At 42.4% G+C, this 15,617-nt stretch overlaps 1 protein-coding gene across 1 annotated transcript in view; it reads right to left on the bottom strand.

Moving 5' to 3' along the window:
- Positions 1–8,058: 8,058 nt before the first annotated feature.
- The window catches only part of cyyr1 (cysteine/tyrosine-rich 1), a 55,619-nt gene continuing 48,060 nt past the window's right edge, over positions 8,059–15,617 (bottom strand). Inside the window, exon 4 of the mRNA XM_073044840.1 lies at positions 8,059–8,217. Within this exon, the coding sequence (XP_072900941.1) occupies positions 8,081–8,217 (137 nt within the window). The 3' untranslated portion in view covers positions 8,059–8,080. The remainder of the gene's footprint in view (positions 8,218–15,617) is intronic.

Below are 15,617 nucleotides of genomic sequence, written 5' to 3'. Positions count from 1 at the left end.
GATCAATGTTTCAAGTCAAGATCCTGCATCAGGTTTGAGTTCCACATGTTGATCATTCAATGTCAGCAAAAGCAAATGGATGATTATTGACTACGGGGGAAGAAACGAGGGGTCCATGAACCAGTCCTTGTTAGGGCATTAGGAGGAGGAGAGAGTCAGTAACTTTAAATTCCCTGGCTTTATCATTTCAGAGGATCTGTCCTGGGACCAGCATATTGGGCAGATTGAGCACTTCATCTAAAACCTTGACAAACTTCTCTAGATGGACAGTGGATGGTATCCTAACTGGTTACGTCGCAGCCTGGTATGAAAGCATCAATGCCCAAGCATGGAAAAGCCAACAAAAGGTATTGGATTCAGCCCAGCCCACCGGAGGGAAAGCTTTCCCCACCAGTAGCACATCTGCAGGGAGTGCACTTGATAATGTCCCATAGTTGCTGTGATGTCATAGACATTTTGGTTATGTCATAAAGAAATCAGTGCTTTCACAGTGGTAAGCTAATTCAGTTTATTTTACCTGGCAACAGGTAGCACAGGCACTAACATGGAGTGTAAAAAGTTTGAAAGGTTTAAGTCCTTTGGCACAGCAGTGATAACAGAAGGATTTCTTTAGCCAGAGGGTGGTGAATTTGTGGAATTCATTGCCAGATGGCTGAGGAGGCAAAGTCACTGGGTATATTTAAAATGGAGTTTGATAAATTCTTGATTAGTAAAGGTGTCAAAGGTAAAATGAGAAACAGGAGAATGGGGTTGAGAGGAATAATAAGTCAGCCATGAAGGAATGGCAGAGCAGACTTGATGGGCTGAATGGCCTAATACTGCTCCTTTGTATAATGGTCATACGTACCGTGCTGTGGAACTTCTGCAGCTGAAATTGTGTCATAACCATGTTTGTATGCTCAGGAAAGATTGCAAAATGTCTGCAAAAGACCAACGTACTGCTCTTTTATCGAAGATGGCAGAGCGCTCGGTTGCAGCGGCTTCTCTGGGTCTAAGTAAAGGTGTAATTGTTGAACCGCTATGCCTTTTTTATGATTGCAAGACACTGCTGGCTATCAAGAGCATCAAATCCCGCAGGACTAACCCACTAGCCAGTTGCTTGATAGCAGTGGAACTAGGCTTATTGCAGACTGCGTTGAAGCCTCTCTCAGCCACCCAGAGAAGTAAGCATCAGAGATGGGGCAGAGTCGAATGGATGGTGGAAATTATTGACTTGGACATTTTCATTGTAACCACAAGGCCCTATTGGACATCAGTACTGTGTGTCCAATTCTCTGGTTCATTGGTGCATCCGGCAGCAGGGAGCTGCGTGGCCTTGGTTGTCCGCCACTGGGTTGGAAATGGACCCCCCCCCCCCCCCCACCCCGCATCAGTGCTGCCACCCAGTGTTCGTTCGGCAGAAGACAAGGTGGATTGCATTTGTCTGCAGCACCCCTTGTGCGAGATAAGGAAATGCTACGGGCTTGTTCGTGCAGAAACATGATTCCACATCAACATCCATGCACCATCATTCTACAGGTCATAATCCTCAGGGACAGGCTCCATTATTACTCTTTTTTTATATTTTTATTTGAACTGTACATTTGCAAAATGTACTGTGTGCTGAGCGTAACTTTTGGTACTGTGTTTTGCACTTTGGCCTTGGAGGATACTGTTTCACTTGGCTTGACTGACAATTAAATTTGAACTTGTACTTGGACTGAAGTTCTACAGTCAGTACACCAGAAAGAACATTTCTCCTATTATGTAGTAGCGAGGAGGAATCACTGTCTCTGGAATTTAGTGTACGCAGCCCACTCATACTAATTTCATGCATATTGAAACCTACAGCAAGGAAAATTTAAAAAAAAACTATAGGAGGAGAATTTAAAAAATGAACCAAAATCATCACAGCCTCAAATGGCCAATTCAGATCTAAACAGTAAGAAAGAGTCATTTATCAGAAGCAAAAAAAAACAAAACTCCAGGAAGAACTAGAGACAGTGGATACTGCTGAAATACGGAGTCAAACACAAACTGCTGGAGGAACGCAGCAGGTCAGGCAGCATCTATGGAGGAAAGAGGATGATCAACGTTTTGAGTCAAGACCCTGCAACAGGGATTGAGTTCAACTTGTTGCTCACTCGATGTTAGCAAAACCAAAGAGCTGATTATTGATTTCAGCAGGGAAGAGACCAGGTGTCCGTGAGCCAGGTTTCGTTAGGGGATCGAAGGAGAAGAGAGTCAGTAATTTAAAATTCCTTGGTGTTATTACCTCAGAGGATATGGCCTGGGGCCAGCATATAAGTGTCATCACAACAAAGGATGGCAGTACTCTACTCTCTTAGAGATTTGCGCAAATTGAACAGGTCATCTAAAATCTTGACAAACTTCTATAGATGCACAGTGGAGAGAATTCTGACTTGTTGCATCACAGCTTGGGATGGATATATCAATGCCCAAGAATGGAAAAGCCTACAAAAAGAAGTGGATACAGCCCAGTCTGGCAAAGGAATAGTCATCCCCATCTTTGAGCACATCTACAAGGAGCATTGCCACAAGAAAGCGGCATCCATATATCAAGGACCCTTACGGTCCAGGCCATGCTCTCTTCTCACTGCTGCCATCAAGAAGGTACAGGAGCCTTGGGACCCAATTCACCAGCTTCAGGAACAGTTATTACCCCACATCCATCAAGCTCTTAACCAGAGGGGATAACTTCACTCACCACTACACTTTCCCACCACCTCTGGATTCACTTTCAAGGACTCTTCATCTCATGTTCTTGATATTTATTGCTAATTATTTCTTTTCTTTCCTTTGTACAGTATTTGCACAATTTACTGTTTTTTGCATAGGTGACATATGTGGACTTTGATAATACGTTTACTCTGTACTTGGAACTTTGTACGTCTTTGGAATGTGGGAGGAAACCAGAGCACCTCCCACATGTTCTCGAGGAGAACGTAGAAACTCCTCATCAAGAGAGGTGGGAAATGAACCTGCTTTGCTGCCACTGTAATAGTATTACACTAACTGTTACGCTACTGTGCTCCCCTCGGTTCATTTTGGTAGTATGTGTAATTTCATATTAATGCTCAGCAGAAACAGGTATATCTGGTTATTAGAACAAAACATTTGAAAGAGTATCAATCATTATTGAATAAAATCGTCGAAAGGACAAAAGCTATCTCTTTCCTAGTTTACCGTAATTATTTCAGGCAAAATTTTTTTTTTCTTTTTTCTGGAACTATCACCACTTCTGTTTTTTGCCCATTTCTGCCTGCACTTTTCTCCAAACGTGAAGCCTAATTTGGAGTATTGTATGCAGTTCTGGTCACCTACCCACAGGAAAGATGTAACAAGGTTGAAAGTGCACAGAGAAAATTTACAAGGATGTTGCCTGGTCTGGAGGACCTGAGTTATAAAGAAAGATTGAATAGGATAGTACTGTTTTCTGTAGAATGTAAAATGTTGAGAGGAGATTTGATAGAGTATACACAATTATGAGGTGTATAGACAGGGTAAATGCAAGCAGGCTTTTACCACTGAGGTTTGGTGAGACTACAACCAGAGTGAAAGGTAAGAGTGAAAGGTAAGGTTTAAGGGGAACATGAGGGGAAAGGTCTTTACTCTGAAGGTCATGAGTGTGTGGAATCAGATGCTAGCATAAGTGGTGCATGTGAGCTCGATTTCACCATTGAAGAGAAGTTTGGATAGGTACATGGATAATAGGGGTATAGAGGGTTATAGTTCCAACATAGTGCAATGGGACTAGGTGGTTCAAATGGTTTTGGCATGGACTAGATGGGCTAAAGGGCTTGTTTCTGTGCTGTACTCTAATCCTTTGAGTCTGGTTGCCTACTAGAAACCCCATCGCATGCACACACACACAGACACGATATAGGTCAGTCACCTATAAAAGCAATTGGAAACCACACACAATTTTTATGAAAAATCAATGGAAATGGAAATTTTGCATGGTTGATATTCATTTGCTGTCATAGAATTTTATCAGTGGGGGAAAAGACAATGATTTCAAAAGTTGCTTTGTGGATATTCCTTCATCTTTTAAATTGTTTGAGACCAAAAAAATCTAGTTACCAGAAAGGTTTATTAGTTTGTAGGTTAATAGATTTCCTCTATTAATGGATCCCAAAGTAATGGGAATAACACTCCTGTTTCTATAAGCAGTCTTTGTTACTTTACTGGAGAAGTATTATTTATCCACAAATAGGTCATCTAGTCATCACTGTGTCTATATACACAGTTCTAGTTGACATCGTGGGGTCATATTAAAGTCTGCTCAAACTAGTTACTTTTCTGCAGTCATTTTTACATTTCTTTTCGTTATAACATCTTTGAAAAAGACAGTTGGCATAAAAGCTCCTTGGAAAGTTCTCAGCACGAGATTCTGTGGACACACAAAGTGCTGGAGGAACTCAGCTGGTCGGGCAGCATAAGGGTGGCATGGTAGCAGAGCAGTTAGAGTAACACTCTTACAGCTCCAGCGATCCGGGTTCAGTACCCGCCACTGTCTGTAAGGAGTTTGTGCATTCTCCCCGTGACTATGTGGATTTCCTCCCACAGTCCAAAAGTGTACAGGTTAGTAGGTTATCTGTTCACATAAGTGTAATTAATGGGTACATTGATGATCTGGATGATGGGGTGGTAAATTGGATTAGTAAGTATGCAGATGATACTAAGGTAGGTGGTGTTGTGGATAATGAAGTAGGTTTTCAAAGCTTGCAGAGCGATTTAAGCCAGTTAGAAGAGTGGGCTGAACGATGGCAGATGGAGTTTAATGCTGATAAGTGCGAGGTGCTACATTTTGGTAGGAATAATCCAAATAGGACATACATGGTAAATGGTAGGGCATTGAAGAACGCAGTAGAACAGAGTGATCTAGGAATAATGGTGCATAGTTCCCTGAAGGTGGAATCTCATGTGGATAGGGTGGTGAAGAAAGCTTTTGGTATGTTGGCCTTTATAAATCAGAGCATTGAGTATAGGAGTTGGGATGTAATGTTAAAATTGTACAAGGCATTGGTAAGGCTGAATTTGGAGTATTGTGTACAGTTCTGGTCACCGAATTATAGGAAAGATGTCAACAAAATAGAGAGAGTATAGAGAAGATCTACTAGAATGTTACCTGGGTTTCAGCACCTAAGTTACAGGGAAAGGTTGAACAAGTTAGGTCTTTATTCTTTGGAGCGTAGAAGGTTGGTGGGGGACTTGATAGAGGTATTTAAAATTATGAGGGGGATAGATAGAGTTGACGTGGATAGGCTTTTTCCATTGAGAGTAGGAGAGATTCAAACAAGAGGACATAAGTTGAGTTAGGGGGCAAAAGTTTAAGGGTAACACAAGGGGGAAATTTCTACTCAGAGAGTGGTAGCTGTGTAGAACAAGCTTCCAGTAGAAGTGGTAGAGGCAGGTTTGGTATTGTCATTTAAAGTAAAATTGGATAGGTATATAGACAGGATAGAAATGGAGGGTTATGGGCTGAGTGCGGGCCAGTGGGACTAGGTGAGAGTAAGCGTTCGGCACGGACTAGAAGGGCCGAGATGACCTGTTTCCGTGCTGTAATTGTTATACGCTTATAATTGGAAGGTGCGGACTCACTGGGCCGGAAAGACCTGTTACTGTGCTGTATCCCTAAATTAAATTAATAATTAAAATCTTTGGAGCAGAATAAAGAATCAATATTTCAGTCCAAGACCCCTCAAGACTTGAAAGAAATAGGGAAGAAGCCAGAATAAGAAGGTGTGGGGGTGGTGGAAATGGATGGAGCACAAGCTTGAAGGGGATTGGTGAAGGCAAGTGGGGGGGAAGGTAAGTGGGGGGGGGGGAATGAAATGAGAGTCTGGGCGATGATGGGTGGGAAGGTAAAGGGCTGAAGAGAAGGAAGGGAGATGATGGGTGGGAAGGTAAAGGGCTGAAGAGAAGGAATCTGACAGGAAGGGAGATGGGCCACGGGGAAAAGGAAAGGAGGAGGGGCACCCGAGGGTGGTGATGGGCAGGTGAAAAGAGAAGGGGTAAGAGGGGAGCCAGAATGGAGAATAAAAAAAGAGAAGGGAGTGGGTTGAGTAATTACCAGAAGTTAGAGAAATCGATGTTCATGTCTTTAGTTTGGAGGCTACCCAGACTGTTTTATTTTAGTCCAACTCCCTCTACAACTTTACATTTACTAGGCAGCATGGTGGCATAATGGTTAGTATAATCACTTTGCAGTGCCAATGATCACAAAGTGGGTTAAATTCTGCCAATGTCTTCAAGGACTTTGTATGTTCTTCCTGTGACTGTACGGGTTTCCTCCTCCCTCATACCAAAGACAAACTGGTTAGGGTTAGTAAGTTGGGTGCATGCTATTGTTGGATTAGGGTTACATCTCTTAGTTTTCATTTAGTTTAGTTTTTCATTGCTTTTTTGTATTTTTGTATAATCACCCTATATACATGTACAAACGTTTGTAATTATTCAGTGAATTTTCCAGTAATTATGGTACATTTATTTCTGAATCTTCTAGAAGCTTCTTAGTGTTGGCCATGAAGTAATTAAAATAAGAAAGAAAACAACAAACTCAAATGGATTGAAGAAAGTGGAAGTACAAAAATCTAATGTCTTTGTACTTGCCACGTGCTTGAAGGAATGAAGGTAGCCATTTTGTGAAGCTGCTCTGTAACCTCCATTTTGTGAACTGTTTTTGCTCTATGAAAGTGCTTTAAAGTTGACACAGTGATGCTCCTGATAATCTGCCAAACTAGAGATTATTTCAAATAAGTTAATTGTGAGGTGTTCTTTGGTATGATGGAACATGAAGGTTTATGAATAAGGGAGTCTGTGTCTGACCTGAGTAACTCGAGCCTAGTAGCTGGCTGATTCAGAACAAAGAAACATTAATTACGAGTTGTCACTTGCAGAAAGGCAATGAATTGATGCTGACTTGGACTACTTCCAATGGAAATCTGACACAGGTCAGTTAGATAACCTCGAGCCACCGAGATTGAAATGCACCATTTGTACTGATGAGGAAAAACTATAAGAATGAAGGGCTTCAAATGCAAAGTGGCAAGAACTCCAGAGACTAACTATCGCAAAGAAGAAGCACATGCCGAGGGCTGGAAGAAAAAGCATCAATCGTCTGGCCAACAGATTTCCTGTACCAGTGTTATAAATTGCAGAAATGGTCTGAATGAGTATTGGTACAAAGGGAACAGTAGAATTCGTGTTTTAAGTTGTTGGCTGGGGTCAACATGGTTATGTTCTTGTTTGTGCAGAGACAATAAAGTGCAAGTTTGATTAATTAAGAATTGCGTTGTGAATTGCCTAACCTAGATCCACTGATGATCAGTCAACATTAGTTTTCTGTAGCAGGGTGTCACACCACTTGAATCTGGCTATTTTATAGGTTAATTGTTATCACTGGATTCTTTGTTATCTCTAGTCTGAGTACGAGACAACCACAACAGCTTTTTCTTTTCTCCTTCATTCTTTATTCTTGTAACACTCTATAAAAATGCTTAGCAATTAGTTTTCTGCCTCATTCATAACTTGCTAAAGCATCAGGATCCATCACTACATTGGTGCTGGATGCATGGTTGCATTCGTGAATGGCTCCCAGTACAATCCTCGTACTGTGTTGATTGCTGGTGCAAAATGACACATTCCACTGTATGTTTCGATGTACGTGTGACAAATAAAGATCAACTTTAAATCTCTTTAGTGATGTAGAGATGATTGGAGCCAAAATTCTAACTCCTATGTCACTCAGTTTCTATCTACCTTTATGATAGACCTACATGCAATTTTCAAATGCTTGGAGAAATTACAGAGCGCATATTTTACTATGGACATGTAACCATGGTATTAAATCTAATAACGTTAATAAGAATTCTGTTCTTTGTGGTCGATGGTATCAGAGGAAAAGAAATTGCTTAAAGAGTCAGTGATGCAATTACCGCTCAGGCACAAAGCTAAAGTAAGTCAAAGGGGTGATGGTGCATACCTTATTGTCGCCTGAGGCTCTCTCATTTATTATAAAGCCATGTAGTTACAATCAGTGTTCAATGCTCAGAGTTTAATAACATTGATTGAGAATTTATTTTCTTGAGCATCCTGGGTAAGGTGGGGGTAGGGTAAACTGCAGGGAAGCTGGAGGTGTGGGAGTATAAGGAGGGGGTGGATCTGCAGTGTACTCCATCTCTTGGTTGTGACTGTAAGGTGGAGGAGAAGAATCTGAAAAGAAGCAAAAAGAGATATGTTGTGTATTTAATATTTCTGTAATATTGCAAACATATTGTTTGATTAAGCATTCTTTGTTGTTTTACATAATTCATTACAGGATATATGTAAAGTACTGGATGTGAATGGTTTCTTCAGGTTGTTATAGCTGGGGATGGCAGTGGGAATAGGCTCACACTACAGTAACTTGCTACCAACACCATTCATCTCAAATTGCCTCTGACAACCAAGTTCAGCTCCTGGCCTTTACTTCTGACTAAGCCTGGTAGAACTGTTTCTACTGGCAGGAGAAGGGGCAAAGGCGGGCTACTGGTACCTTAAAACCAATCGCTTCAGGCAGATGGGGCTGGCCAGCCATGGTTGGCAGCTCATCTAGGAGAAGGAAAACTCAAACCTCTCCTGCCTTGTGGCTATACCCACTCATGGGAAAGGCTTTGGGAGTAATCTTGAGAGAAAAATCCAGAGCAGGATTCCCTAAGGCAGCCCTAAACTGAGTTCAATGCTGACTGGCAGCTCCTGTGACACTGAGAATGCCAAACTGTATCAGCTTCTGCCTTTGGATTTATCTGCTGTGTGGAGAGGGGGAGCTTGCCCTGGCTTGAGTAGACAGCCGGGTCTTGACATCTGTGGTCGACCCTGACCAACAGTGGGCCTCAACGTGAATAGCATACAGCATCACACCACCTCGTCGTATGCGCACGCCTCGCTAAAAATAAAAACAAAGTTTACCTGCTTCTCTTGGGTTCCCTTGATTTCTTTCAACAAGTTTTATGTTTCAAAACATAACAAGATATAAAAGCAAATGAATTTGCAGTGATCAGAATTCCCAAAAGAGTTAACAGCAATATTAAAAGAAAAAAGTCTACTCTCAAATACATATAAGAATAAAAACTGATTTAATAAATATTTATTCAGCATACATAATACACACCATGCAATCACCCAGCAGACATTACTTATGACAACTCCAGAAGTATTATACTGTTCCTCCACATTGGAAAATACAGTATTGTGTAAAAAGTCTTGGGCTCTCTCTCTCTCTCTCTCTCTCTCTCTCTCTCTCTCTCTCTCTCTCTTCCTTTTGCTACAACTAAATTAATATATATATATATATATATATAGTATATATGTGTCTAAGACTTAGTGAAGTACTGTACATCTACAGAAATTTTTTTATGATCTGTTAACATTATTTTGTGGTGTATGTGTTATATGTACCATGTTTTGCATCTTAGTCCCTGAGAACGTTAGCTTTTTGTAGCTGTATACATGTGTATGGTTGAATGATGATAAATTTAAAATTGAACTCGATAACCTTCCCAATGATGAATTCTAACTTACTGAGTGATCAAGGAGCGATCTTTTATGCGTCTGTGATGTGAGAGAATTTTTTGTTGCTGACTGATGGCTGGAAGCAAGGAAGTTTTTTTTGAGCGATACCCTTGAGATTCTCAGTGGGCCAGTTTGCATCTGTGAGGGGGATGGACGGTTGACGTTTTGGGTCGAGACCCTTCAGATCGACTGAAAGAGTCAGGTGGGGCTATTCGGTATAAAGAGGTGAGGCAAGAGCTGGTGGCTGATAGCTAGCTCCAGCTAAGGAGGGGGTGCATTGGCAGATGGGACAGAGGTTGGAAGGTGATAGGTGGAATCGACAAAGGGCATCAGATGATGGGATCTGATTGGAAAGGAGGGTGGATCAGGGAATCGAGTACTGGAGATGGGCTGGACAGAAAGGAATAGTGGGGGGGACAGAGACATTGGGAAGTGTGTGTGCCGATGGACAGATAGCATGGATAGATTAGGGGCAAAAACGGTGATGGAGAGCTGGGATGGGCGAGTGGGCAACCAAGCAGATCAGGAGGAAAGATAAAAGAGATATAGGGGAAGCAAGTTATTTGAAATTACAGCATTCAGTGTTCACACAGTTAGGTTGTAGAACAGCCAAGTCAGATATGAGGGACTGTTGCTCATTAGTTGATGAGTTGCTTACTGATAGCTACCCTTGATCCACTGCCCACAATGTTTCTGCCACACAGATACCTTTGGACAATGTATCAGCAACTTAATCATCAAACAAGGGATAATTACCTGGAAATAAAGGAGGCAGTTCCCAGGATAATTTGTTTCTAGTCTCTGCTAACTTAGCCGAGGCTCAAAAATAGATACCGCAAAAGATATTTGTGTGCTTATACATGTGAAGGAAAGGGTAATTATTTAGTGTGTCTCCAGATCAATACTTGTCTAGGAAGGTGTGTGTGTGAGTGTGTATGCGCATGGAAACCTCTGTGGTAACAAGGAGAACGTGCAAGAATCAAAGAAAAAAACAAGCAACATTAATTATACTTAGTAAGAATTAATGTACTTAGTCGCTCTCTCTCTCTGGCTATCCATCCCATAGGATGATGATGGTTCCTTTCAGTCAGTTAGTGGGGTTTGATATGTGCGGCCTGGAGTGACTGTACAGGCCGATTCTTGACGGGCACTGCTTGCCAGGTACTTGGCAAGTGAAGCCTGGAGGGGCAGCGGGGGCAGAAGCTCTGTTGTGGCGCTTCCTGTGCCTTTCCTCTGTTGCCTCTATGAGCTTGTTCTCAGCAGCGTCCACACCTTTTCTGATGGCGTCCCTCCACTGTGAGCAATCTTGAGCCAGATCCTCCCATGTTGATGGGGCAATGTCAGCTTTCTTGAGGCTCCTGTGCAGAACATCCTTGTACCGTAGTCACTGGCCTCCTCGTTTTCGGGTACCACTGGACAGTTGGCCGTACAAGATGTCCTTGGGCCGTCTTCCGTCAGGCATTCTGACAACATGTCCTGCCCAGTGCAGTTGGGCTGACATCACCAAGGTTGAAACTGCTGGCATTCCAGCTCGAGAGAGGACCTCGGTATTGGAGACCTTGTCTTCATCAGAGAACGTAGGTGATGCTGCTGCAGTTGGTCAAGCTGGTGTAAGTGACTCTGATATGGGCACCACGTCTCACATCCGTATAGTAAGGCTGATATGACAACGATCCTGTATACCTTGCACTAGGTGGCCAACCTGATGTTCTGTGACCAAACTCGATCTTTCAGCTGACCAAAGGCAAAGCAGACTTTTCTGGTTCTTGACTCAATCTCTCCATCCAGAGAAGCTAAGGGTGTTATTATGCTGCCTAGGCAGCAAAACGTGTTGACAGCATTGAGACGAGTGTCATCAATGAGGACAGTTGGTTCTTCGTAGCTTGAGCCAGGGGCCGGTTGGTACAAAACTTCTGTCTTTTTCAGGCTGACTGTCAGTCCGAAGCTTTTGGCTGCATTGGCAAAGTGACTGGTGATCTCCCGTAAGTCTTCGAGAGAGTGGGCGACCAGTGCACAGTCATCAGCAAACTGTAGTTCATGCGCCACAATGCCCCTGAATTTTGTTTTTGCTTTCAGTCTTGCGAGGTTGAGGAGCCCGCCATCAACCCTCGTTTGTAGGAAGACCCCTGACTTCAGGTCTGATGTGGCATCCTGAAGAACAGCAGCGAAGAATAGTCCAAACAGAGTAGGAGCCAAAACACAACCCTGTTTTACGCTGTTGCCGATGGGAAATGGGTCTGACAACTCACCACACATGTTGATACGGCCTTCCGTGCCTTCATGGAACTGATGGATGATGTTAGTTAGGTGTGAGGGGCAACCGAATTTTGGTAGGAGCTTCCACAGGCCATCTCTACCAACAGTGTCAAATGCTTTGGTTAGATCAACAAATGTGACATAGAGACTTCTCTGCCGCTAAACACATTTCTCTTGGAGCAACCACGAGGAAATCTGCAGATGCTGGAAATTCAAGCAACAACACACACAAAATGCTGGTGGAACACAGCAGGCCAGGCAGCATCTATAAGGAGAAGCACTGTCGACGTTTCGGGCCGAGACCCTTCGTCAGGACTTCTCCTTATAGATGCTGCCTGGCCTGCTGTGTTCCACCAACATTTCTCTTGGAGCTGCCTCAGTGAGAAGATCATGTACTACGGCCTGTTCAAAAACCACACTGGCTTTCTGGAAGGATGTTGTGATCTTCGCGAGGCGTTTTCCCGCAACTGACCGAAGAAAGATGCCACGGTAATTGTTGCAGTCTCTCTCGTCTCCCTTGTTCTTGTAGATGGTCACAATTGATGTGTCTTTTCAAATTTTTCAAATGGATCAACTTTATTTGCATATACATTTACATTTAGGGATTTGCTGTGGTTTGGTGGTTAGGACGTGATGTGCAACAAAAATAACTTCCAACAATTACAAAGAATAAAAGACTATATAAAAATAAAGTTAGAGATTAAAATACAGATATGGAATAAAATATACATAAATATATAAATGCCAGTATGTATTTACAATGTAAACAGCATTATAAAAAGTGGTTTAAAGTGTTTACTGTGCAGTGACTGAGGTAATAGCCTGTGAATTCACTGGAAAATTACTCAAATTCATTTCTTTTTTCCCTCCTTATCTTGCAATCATATCTCTCCCTAGGGAAAATCTATTGGTGGCGGGATGAAGATGTCCCTAACCTAAGGAGGTATAAGGCACTCTTTCCCTCCGCTAGCCTGCAGGTCACCCTTGGGCAAGGTGTAGCACCTGCTTAGCCCCCTGATCAGGGTCACATGAAGCCACAGAAGCAGGTGGTGGATAGTCAGATCAACAGCTGGTGCATATCATAAGTCCTGGTTATGTAACCACTGATAATCTCTGAAGAGTATTGATAACGGCTGGGTCACCTGTCTTGTAAAGACACTGCCCAGAAGAAGGCAATGGCAAACCACTTCTGTATAAAAATTTGCTCTGAATAAGTGAGTGGAACTTTGAGAGCTGCTAGTTAATTTAAGAAAACATATAAAATGACAAACTGCTGGTCAAAATCTCTTTTTTAATACTACCAAATAAGTCTTCTAAAACTGAAAGTATTAGGAATGCCCAGCAGATCAAGGAGAGAGAGGGGATTTTATTGAAACCTATTGAATATTGAAAGGCCTAGATAGGGTGGATGTGGAGAGGATGTTTCCTATAGTGGGGGAGTCTAGGACCAGAGGGCACATCCTCAGAAGAGAGGGACGTCCATTTTAAACAGAGATTAGGTGTAATTTCTTTAGCCAGAGAGTGGTGAATCTAAGGAACTCATTGCCACAGATGTCTGTAGAGGCAAAGTCCTTGAATATATTTAAAGCAAAGCTTGATAGGTTCTTGATTAATAAGGGCATCAAAGATTATGAAGTGAGGGCAGGACAATGTGGCTGAGAGGGACAATAAATCAGCCATGATGGAAAGGTGGAGCAGACTCAATGGGCCAAATGGCCTACCTTTGCTTCTACGTCTTATGAAACAGAGGTAATACTTGTTTTGATAAAAGATCCTCAAACTGAATTATTAACTCTGTTTCTTGCTGTAGGGATGCTGCCTGACCTGCTGAGCTTTTTCAGTATTTGCAACACAGACAAAATGCTGGAGGAACTCAGCAGGTCAGATACCATCTATGGAGAGGAATAAGCAGTCAATGTTTCAGGCTGGATCAGGGCTGGAAAGGAAGGGGAAGGAAACCTAAACAAGAAGATGAGGGAGCACGAGGAGTTTAAGCTGGAAGGTGCTAAGTGAATCTAGGTGAAAGAGAAGATAGGTGGGTCAGAGAATGGAATGAAGTAAGAAGTTAGGAGGTGATAGGTAGAAAAGGTAAAGGGCTGAAGAAGATGGAACATGATAGGAAAGGATAGAGAGTCATGGGAGAAAAGGAAGGAGGAGTGATGGCAGAGGGAGGTGATAGGTGATAGGAGGTGAGAAGAGAAGGGGAGAACGGAAAAAGGGAAGTGGGGAGAAGCATTTGTTCTGTTTTATTTCAGACATCTAGAACAGTAGAGATATATTGCATATAGATCTCAAAATATCCCACCACACAAAGATATTAGACAAATTATTTGTTTGAGTTGTTAGAAATAACTAAATTCACTAATTTATTCTTGAGCGTTGGAAATGTGAAATGACTGAATGACAGTGATAGAAGGGGATGTTGACTCAGAAGGAATAAAACACTGTCATAAGAAATTAATGAAGAGCAAGTGAGATTGAAAACTGGAGACAAAAGGGACAGAACATTTCAAAGATAAATGCATGGGCAGATAAGAGACATGAATATCCAATGGAGAAAATTAACACTGAAATAATTGATATCTAATGAAATGATTAAGGCCATGGATAAATAGACAGTGAGAGATCTGCATTGATCAGTTTACAGATTTAAAGATGAACAAAGGTAGATGGAAGTAAGCAGCAATCCCTGTCCGGTTTAAAAGCCTGAATCAGACCATAGTGAAACCCTTAGTTGGTCAGGGTTGATCATGGATGTTGCATCCTAGTTGTCTACGTGATATACAAGCCAGGGCAATAGGAAACCGAGAACAAGCTGTTGGCATGCAGCAGGGTCCCTCTCCCCTCAACCCAAAGGATCAGCAGAGACCGATACAGTTTGGCACCAGCAGTGTCGCAGGAGATGCCAGTCAGCATTGAGCTCAACATAGGATTGCCTTAGGGACTCCAGTTCTGGAATTTTCCTTGGGGTTTACTCCCGAAGCCTTCACCATAAGTAGGTATAAGTACAAGACAACGGAGGTTTTAGATCAGAGTTTTCCTTCTCTTAGATGAGCTGCCAACCATATCTGATGCGTCACAACCACAGATTCGGCGATTGCGCTCGTGAGTGTGCATGTGTCAGCTAGTTATTCATTGTGATGGTATAACTCTGTTCTTTTCATCGTAGTGGTTTGTCGAGATTTGTTCGGGTATGGCCCAAGTGCGAAGCGAGAGATACTGAAGCAGGGCAATAGTTCACAGACTTTAATGCAAACAGAGTTAGAGGGAAAAGAAGACAATAAACGCCAGGCCAAACAGGGCCATTAACTAAAATGCTCAAATGGAAAATGAAGCCTGCACTGTAGCTGAAAGGAATAGTTAAATATAAAACGAAAACCGCTAGTCTTCAGAATCAGTTGACTCGACAGTCCAATTTCTCAGACATGGCCGAATGCAAGCAGGCAGCGAAACGTTGCTGTGCTTTGCTCAAGCCTCAACAAGCACTAAAGACGAAAAGAATGGAGTTAAATACCATCACAATTAAATAATAATTAGGTGAATGTGTATATTCATGAGCGCTATTGCTGTATCTGCTGTGCTGTCAAATCCATGGTTGTGACAATGATGAGCTCCATCTGCACACAGCAACTGCCTTTACCCCTTCTCCTGAAAGTAGAAACAGTTCCACTGGGCTTAGTAGCTAAGCCACATGTGAAGGCCAGGAGCTGGACTTGAATGTCAAAGGCGATTTGAGATGCATGTCATTGGGAGTATTTAATAGGTAGTGGAAGCTTATACCCACTGCTAATCCTGTCTGTAACAAT

This window comes from Hemitrygon akajei, chromosome 5, assembly GCF_048418815.1.
Source record: "Hemitrygon akajei chromosome 5, sHemAka1.3, whole genome shotgun sequence".
In the NCBI taxonomy this organism is placed as follows: domain Eukaryota; kingdom Metazoa; phylum Chordata; class Chondrichthyes; order Myliobatiformes; family Dasyatidae; genus Hemitrygon; species Hemitrygon akajei.
Note: the sequence above shows the minus strand (reverse complement) of the source record. Positions and strands in the feature narration are given on the sequence as shown.